The 8,190-nt window shown below is 53.0% G+C and overlaps 1 protein-coding gene across 3 annotated transcripts; it reads left to right on the top strand.

Moving 5' to 3' along the window:
* The first annotated feature begins 461 nt into the window (after window positions 1-461).
* nol9 (nucleolar protein 9) lies at window positions 462-7,154 on the top strand. 3 transcript variants are annotated; one of them, XM_066690584.1, is made up of 13 exons: window positions 462-572; window positions 1,831-2,434; window positions 2,549-2,768; window positions 2,877-3,007; window positions 3,099-3,237; window positions 3,392-3,488; window positions 3,878-3,975; window positions 4,233-4,394; window positions 4,588-4,852; window positions 5,075-5,186; window positions 5,439-5,613; window positions 5,802-5,935; window positions 6,131-7,154. In XM_066690584.1, the coding sequence occupies exons 2-13, from the start codon at window positions 1,898-1,900 to the stop codon at window positions 6,239-6,241; spliced, it is 2,181 nt and encodes a 726-aa protein (XP_066546681.1). In that variant the 5' UTR covers window positions 462-572; window positions 1,831-1,897; the 3' UTR covers window positions 6,242-7,154. The 3 variants fall into 3 exon arrangements, with proteins under 3 accessions (XP_066546681.1, XP_066546680.1, XP_066546682.1); XM_066690583.1 differs by lacking the exon at window positions 462-572 and adding an exon at window positions 656-803; XM_066690585.1 differs by lacking the exon at window positions 462-572 and adding an exon at window positions 685-746.
* The last annotated feature ends 1,036 nt before the right edge of the window (window positions 7,155-8,190 follow it).

Here is an 8,190-nt window from a genome sequence, read left to right as displayed (position 1 = left end):
ACGCCCATTATACAACATCTTCACCACCGTTATTAACAGTGACACTGGAAAACAATATCATTTAGCATAAATGCATTCTATTGCTTGTGCACATTAAGTTGTCCTTTACTGCCCCCAAGATCTATTACTATTACTCCTGTTTCTTTATTTCACCCATTTAGTCACAGCTATTTGTTTTATCAGACTTGGTTGTGTAATTGTTTTATTGAAGCTTTCTCTAGTTTATCTGCAGTAAACAATATGCACACTAAACACGTTATAGTATGTCAGCCACACCAATATTAACTTTCAATATAATAAGATTTTGATAATAATTGAATTATATTCTATATACATACTCCAGATCAGTGGCTTCAAATTCCTAACAGAATGCAGTTTAGGTTCATTTATAAAATAAAAGTAAGGGGGAATCCAGTAGAGGGCATTATACCACCAGTAAGAAAAAAGAAAAACCTCGGGAAGGTTTTTAACTGTCCATCATTTTGTGTACTTCGTCGGGCGAAGATAAACATCTCGATTTTACGTAGAACAACAAATAAAATGACCATAAATGATACACACTCACTCTGCAGGTATGTGATTGTGATTGTATGTATCATCTCATGTACGCGTCAGTTTTGACAGGGAAGTTGTTCTGTCCACTCCGGAGTTTTCTGCAACCTGTCGAGCGGCGCTGGTCGGCCAGCCCAGCTCGGTGCGGTGGCGGCGGGGTTACACATGGAGACGCAGCGCTTTGCTCCGCGCCTGTAAGACCCGACAAACTCAGTGCGATGGCGGGGCTCACATGCTGCGTCTGTGTGGAGGTGTGTGGGGGTGTGTGGGGGTGTGTAGAGGTGTGCACCCGTAAGGGCCAGAGACTCGCCGTGGGGTCTCGCTTGTGTCGTGGTGTGGGGCAGCGAGTCACAATAGCCAGGCGAGTGAACGTAGGTTGGAAATGGGGGTTGATGGAGTACAGAAACGTGTCAGATGAACTGTTTTTGTGTACTTCAAGGGGGTGTTTAAAGATGCATTTGTGTTTTTAATGCTGCTGTGTTGCATAAAGCCTTCGCCATGTTGTACAGCGGGGGTTTGCATGAGCATCAGCTAGGATGTATGTACCACCATAGATATTGTAATCATTTCCCCTGTATGTGTCTATTTGCATTTAGTTTCGCCGTTAGTGTTTTAACTTTCTCTGTTCAAATGGGCTTATAATAAGGACTGGCACCCCCCCATTACACAACTGCTATCCCATCGATACCAGAGCATTTACAGTATCGGCTATTGACGTCATATTCATACGCAGCATGTTTTTACCCCTTCAAAGCAGCCCTGGTTAATTTGCTGGTGACATTAACTTAAAAATGCACGATTTTCTTTCACGGTGAAACAGTATTATGCTGTCCGTTATGTAACCTGTATCTATCAGTTGTACAACTGGCTGCTGTGATTGGGTATCTTGTGAACCTTATGGGAATCTACGAGATACTCTGTAGAAATTAAATCTTATATATAGTTGGACATGCATTACCTTGTGTTCAGTTATCTAGGGAAGTCAAAGGCAATTTGCATGTAGTTGATGTTATCTCTACAGAAAATCAATCTCCCTGACCAATTAATTAATTATAACCCTGGTGTGTTATAAGGAATTAATTATGCCCCATGTGACATACGTGTGTCTATTCCAAGTGCAGGGTCTGATAAGCACTTTGAGACACTCATGATTAAAATGGTGGTGTATACATTCATGTTATTTATGTCTTCTATATTGACCCAAGGCAACTTGAGCTGTGAAACCCAATTGACTTCTTGAATACACACTAATCCTGACCACTGTTTGCCTTTTTTCAGCTTTTCTGCTTGAATGTTGTGCCCCGAGTAGAATAGAGTGCTTTTAAAACCAGGTTAAAGAACAAAAATGAAGGTGCCAGTCTCCAACAGTAAAGCCAGGGGGCAGCGCATGGGCGAGGGCAAGAAGAGGAAAAAGAAGCCGGCGTCACAGATGGAGACCTGTGCCCTGAGTCCCGTCTCGGCTTTGGGCACCAAGTACTGCCAGGCGGCCAGCAGGGGGCACCCGAGCCTCAAGAGACTGAAACACCGCGCCAAGCCCGTGCCATCCCGAGATGGGGACTGTCCCCCGGCGGCCCGTCCCGGAGCGAGCGCCGAGGGCAGATCGCACGCGCACACCAACGGGGGTTCCAGGGTGAGGGCCAGAGACGCCTCCCCGTCCCTCTCGCCCGCCCCCTCTCGCCAGCGCGACTCCACGAACTGGGAGGAGTCGGACCAGTGGTCATCCTACGCCGAGATGGCGCAGCAGAACGGCCTGACCAGCTCTGGCACGGAGCCCAGCGCGGAGGACTCGGCCGACATGGAGGACGGCACCCCCTGGCCGGCGTACCAAGCTGCCTGGGACGAGGACAGGAACCGGACACTGCTGGTCATGACGCCTGGGCAGGTGGGCTCTCTAGCTCTCCCTCTCACCGATCCTCGTTAATTAATTAAAATTGCTGGTTTTGGTCTTGGGTGTGCCGGGTGTCCTCTCACAATTCGATCTCTCTCTCTCTCACAGACGCTGGTGTTCCGGGGCAGGTGCCGGCTGACCTGCCTATACGGGAGGGTGGAGGTGCTGGGCTTCACCGTGGAGGAGGGCCAGCAGCCATACCCCGTCTTCTCCCCACCCACCCACTGCCCCCTGAGCCTCACCGCGCTGGGCCACACCGCCAGTGGCCGCACCAAGAAAGAGCGCCGGCTGGAGGCCAAGTCCCTCGTCCGCAAGTACCTGCCCACAGGTAACGGACAGATACAGACGACACGTGTGTGGTTTAATTTGAGGCACGGTTCAGATCCAGGCCTGTGTTTATGTAGTCTGTAAATCGCGATTCCCGCTGTGTCCACAGAGGCGTGGCGGGGCCTGAGGAGCGGCGTCACCTCCAACTCTTGCCTGGTCCTGCTGGAGCCGCTGGACACCCCTCTGACCCGCTTCCTGAGCAGCCTGCCCGAGCACCGCCAGCTGTTCGGCTTCAGCGCGGTGAGGGAGCCCCCCCGCGTCTCTCTCTCTCTCTCTCTCTCTCTCTGTGCGCGGTATCTCTGACCCCCGTGTCCTGTGATTTGTTCCACAGAAGGAGCGTGCTGTCCAGCCAGTGACCCTGGACTGCCCCCTCTCGGCCATCGGGATGCTCCCCCTGCAGGGCGGCGGGGGTCTGGTGATGTCACAGAGTTACCGGAACGCCATCGACCAACTGGTCAGCGCCTGTCGAGGTATGACATGGCCCAGTACAGGTTCATCCTGCGAATCGGACGGCGTCAGTCATATTGAACTGCTCCTGGCCAACCAGACGAATGTAGTTTGTTGTTGTGTGTCGTACATCGTGGGATGTGTGTTTGACTGCGGACGGTCCGCCTGTCTTCACAGAGGACTCAGACGGCTGTCCGGTGATCCTGGTGTGCGGGAGCAAGAACATGGGGAAGTCCACCTTCAACAGACACCTCATCAACACGCTGCTCAACCAGTGAGTCCCTCTGTGTTCGTGTGTGCGGCTCCGGTGGTCTGTGTGTGCGTCTCTGAGTATGTTCGGGTATAATTGGAGATTGCGATTTGTTCGTCAGCCAATCAGAGGCGTTCGTTCGACATCAGCCTTTGTACATACCAAGATGGCCACCCAGGTCTCGAAATCTTGATGTAAACACTATGTATTGTATATATGTGTATTTGATTTCAGAACTTGGAGTAGTCTCTTAATTTCCAGAGCTGTATATATATTTGTGTGTGTGTTTATGTATGTAAAAATGTGTTTCTGTAGCCATTGACCCTGTTCAATGCTAATCTCTCTCCCTCTCTCTCTCTCTCTCTCTCTCTCTCTCTCTCTCTCTCTCTCTCTCTCTCTCTCTCTCTCTGCAGTACTGTCAGTGTGGAGTATCTGGAGTGTGATCTGGGACAGACTGAGTTCACACCCCCCGGCTGTCTGTCTCTGCTCTCTATTACAGAGCCTCTGCTGGGTATGTACATCTCTATCTCTCTGTCTCTCTATATCTGTGTATCCCCATCTCTCTCTCTCCCTGTCTCTCTCCGTGCTCAGTCTCAGCCCTTCGTTCAGTCTGCCGGGCCAAGCTGGAAACTGTGGGCAAGAGGACAGGGCCGTGCAGCCAATCACAGCTGCCCGTTCTGGTAGTTCGAGCCCCTGTATAAACAATTCGGTGGCACGAATAGTTTTGCTGCTATGGATGCAGAACCTACTTTTACTCTCTCTCTCCAGGTGTGCCCTTCACTCACCAGCGCTCCCCAGACAAGATGGTGTTCTACGGGGAGAGCTCCTGCGAGCGGGACCTGGACCGCTACATGGACTCGGTCAAGTTCCTGTGGCGCTCCTACAGGAGAGAGACGCCCATCGTCATCAACACTATGGGCTGGGTCAAAGGTCAGGGCCGGAGTGGGACAACGCCCGTTTTTTCTTTCTCCCTCATACAATAAAGCACCTAATAGACTCCCACTTGGTCTGTACTGTGTCTTTTTTGTGCAGGTTGACCAACTGGTTCTGGATGATAAATGTAAGGGGCATTCTGTGGTAAATGCGGTTTATTTACCACTCTTTACTGCTCTCTCTGGTCTAGGGTTTGGACTCCAGTTGCTGGTGGACCTGATCCGCCTGCTGTCCGTCACTCATGTGGTGCAGCTCAGTCACGGAGACTCCGCCCAGTTCCCCGCCCTCAGCCACGCCAATCTGAGCTCCGCCCCTGGCTGGATCACCACGCCGCGGGGTCAGAGGTCAGCCCTGGCTGCCGAGGGGGAGGAGCCCGATGACCCCCTGTCGGCCGAGAGTCACACACTTATCAGCGTCCAGTCGGAGTATGAGGGAGCGGGGGAGGCCCAGAACACGTAAGGGTTTGAGTTTTTTAGATGAGAAAGACATGAGGTCACAGAAAGGAGGGAGGGAAAGGTGGAGAGGGAGGAATATAATGTAAAATGCCTCCAATGATCTTGAAGTCGCGTGGGACAGGCGGTCTTTCCTCTGCGGTGTTCGATGGAGAGCCCCCAGCCTGTGCTCCCAGTAGGAGACCATGTTGTGTGTTGGCATTGAGCGCGTGTCTTTGTGCGCAGGACGTACCGCAGCAACGTGCTCCGGGACCTGTCCCTGCTGGGATACTTCAGCCAGCTGCAGGACCCACAGCCCGGCCCCGTGCGGCCCCTGCACTGCATCACCCCGTACCAGGTAAACCCTTAGCTTGATATGACATGGGTATAACGAATGTGGTGATTTCTGTGCAGTGCACGTGCAGTAAAGTGCAACTGTGTGCTGTTCTGGAGCCCTGTCCGTGTTTTTGTGTGTCTGAAAGTGGCTACTATTGCATTTGAATGAGTCGAGGATTGTTGTGTGTCAGTGTAGAGCAGCTCTTCTAAAACATGTTGCTCAGTGTTGGACTATTGTGTATTAATTAAGTGTCTCTCCGTGTGTTTGTGTCAGGTGCCGATGTCTGCGGTGGCTCTGCGGGTGACGCACTGTGACGTGTCCCCGGCCCACGTGCTCTACACGGCCAACGGCAGCCTGGTGGGGCTGTGCTACCTGGCGGAGAAGGTGGGGGGTACTGGGGGTCCAGTGCTGCTCTCTCACATACCCGTCTGCCAGTGCCTGGGCTTCGGTGAGTGTGCGGACGTGCCGGGGGGGGGTGGCAGCGGCGGCTCGGTTCAGCGGTTCCGACTTCGCTGTGTTCTATTTCAGTGTTCGGTTCCGTGGGCCAGGGATTAAGAGACAGAAACAGAAACCGTCACTGTGTTTAAAGCACTAACTGTTCTGCGTCTCTTTCCCTCCCTCTGTCTGCGTCCCCAGGCGTGCTGCGAGGGGTGGACATGGCCCGGGAGCTTTATTACGTGGTGACCCCCCTGGACCCCTCCCTCCTGCGACGGGTCAACTGCCTGCTAGTGGGGGGGGTGACGCTGCCACACACCCTCTACAGGACACAGGTGAGCCCCCCCGCCCCCTGGAAACCGACACGCTTCCCATGCGGTCGGTACACGACTCGCATCCGCACAGGACCGGTCCAGGTTGTGTTCAGTAGATTATACTAGATGCAGTAGCTGCTCAGATGTGTGATGTCATCTGTGATGTGTTCTCTGCTGCTCACATGCGTGTGTGTGTGTGTTGCGTGTGTGTTTCAGACGGGCGTCGAGGGTGAGCGACCCTACGTCACGCTGGACTACAGCTTCGAGATCTCGGGCGCGGGGAAACTGCGGGTCCGCAAGGGCCTGAGGAGGAGGGAGCACCTGTAGATCTGTCGCCTGGGACCTCTGGCACCCCCCCACCCACAGTCACCGCCACACCGGTCCCTCCACCCTCCACCCTCCACCCCCACCCCCGGAACAGGGAGCCACACGACACCCCCGGTACCGCCCCCTCCGGCGCCACATGCCCCCAGAGACCGTGACGGAGATCCTGTCAGCGGACAGTCTGATGTGAACTCGATAACTTGCGCTGAAGAGAATTGTTTTGGTTTTGCTTTGTTTTGTTTTGGGGACCCTGCCCCCCCAGCATGTTCAGTACTTTTGGATTAATTTTGAAGGCGGGGTTCAGAGACTGAGTGAAGGAAAACCAGCCCGACACTGATTTGCCTTTTTATTGTTTTATATTTGAGAAACTCGTCCCGGTTTCTCCCACTGGAACTGGTTCTGGGCGGCTCTAGTGAAGGCAGCTGCTGATTGGCTGCCTCGGTCTGTGACAAGGCCAGCTGACCAATCGCCACAAACCCCGTCTCTTCCCTCAACTTAACATGGGGCAGGATAAACCCAAACAGACGAGTATAGCCGCTCGCTTCCGCAGACAGACCCCCAGTCCGCACCGGGGGGGTGCTGCGTTCGCAGTGCTGTCCTCCAGTACGTCCAGGGTCTCGGAAGGAAGCCACAATACTGTGTTTCAACATCCCACCCACGCCGTGCTCTTGGTTGTGCCGCCGTCGTTGCTGTCCGATTTCCGTATCTCTGGGAACTTGGAGTTTTTCAGCCGAGTCCCTCCGGATACAGGCCTCCCTTGCGGTCCAGTGTCTGCAGGTGTCCGCACCGCCGGCCTCGCAGCTGCCACGACCTGCGGGACTCTAGTCGTTGTTTATCCATTTTCTTTGTTTGTGTATCCGTACCGCTGGGAGAGAGGAAGAGTTTATTAATGTAATAAAGCATTTCATTTGTCTAACAGTGTCTGTTGGAGTCCCGTTGTGCGCAGAGACGGTGTAGCATCTTTATGGATGTGTATTTTATTCTCACACACACACACACACATGTGCACACTGTTCATGCATCTATATAAGATACTCCCAGAAATATGGGTAAATGGGCATTAAAGTGTAGTTCTCTGTTTGCCACTGGGGGGCAGTAAAGTTCTCTGTTGAGAATGGCTGATTGGTGCAAAGAATGACAGTTTGGCTTTTCTTGTGCATTGAATAGCAGCTTCCTGGGTTGGGGGGGACCCTGTAAAGAAGAGTAATTCTATATACGGTAATTACGCCCTGTGCAGAACAGTGTCTCCAGACCTCGCCTACATCTTCACAAAAACACACCCTGGTAAGAGCCTCTTAATTCCACTAATTGGAAGTTGACACACTGTCATGTACCGCTCCTGCACTGTAGCCAGGGGGGACACAGCAGGGATGCAGGGCTGCCATCTGCTCGAGACGCGGCAATTTGAGCCTCTGCTTTATCGGGTGTGTGACTGGCTCACTTGAGCAGAGCTGGGGGTGGAGGGGGGACAGGCGTCTGTAAAAGGAAGGAAGACGAGGCGATAGGGAGGAGCTGAGGGGGGAGGTGGTGTCCCAGCCGCTACTGGCAACTTCGTCCCTCTCCACTAATTAAATGGATTCTCTGGACACTTTTAAATCCTGACTACCTTCACAGGGCTAAACTGCTCCAAACTGCTGCTGCAGTGCCGGACTGTGACCCGGTGTCTGGGATCTCCTCGAGCCGGCATAGGACCCTCAAAGAAAAGATCAAACCCTGCTGACACACGCACACCTCCGTTTTCGAGTGACACCCCATTTTAAAAATAGATGATCTGTTTTATTTATTTACGATCTTCGCCAGCCAAGATGAAGTGGCTCGCTTCCACCGGCGCCGTGCGGGGGTGAGGCCGAGACACCCCTGTTCTCTCGAGGAATTCCTGCGGATTCCATCATGTTAAAACTCGGTCCTGAGAGCAGGGCGGGGGGGGAATGCCATTCGTTGCCAACTTACAC

Source organism: Amia ocellicauda, chromosome 18 (genome assembly GCF_036373705.1).
Source record: "Amia ocellicauda isolate fAmiCal2 chromosome 18, fAmiCal2.hap1, whole genome shotgun sequence".
NCBI classification, from domain to species: Eukaryota; Metazoa; Chordata; class Actinopteri; order Amiiformes; family Amiidae; genus Amia; species Amia ocellicauda.
Note: the sequence above shows the minus strand (reverse complement) of the source record. Positions and strands in the feature narration are given on the sequence as shown.

Coding starts and splice junctions, on each gene's coding strand:
- nol9 (XM_066690584.1), top strand. CDS start 1,898: ATGAAGGTGCCAGTCTCCAACAGTAAAGCCAGGGGGCAGCGCATGGGC. Junction 2,769..2,876: donor CCGCAAGTACCTGCCCACAG/GTAACGGACAGA, acceptor CTGTGTCCACAG/AGGCGTGGCGGGGCCTGAGG. Junction 3,008..3,098: donor AGCTGTTCGGCTTCAGCGCG/GTGAGGGAGCCC, acceptor TTTGTTCCACAG/AAGGAGCGTGCTGTCCAGCC.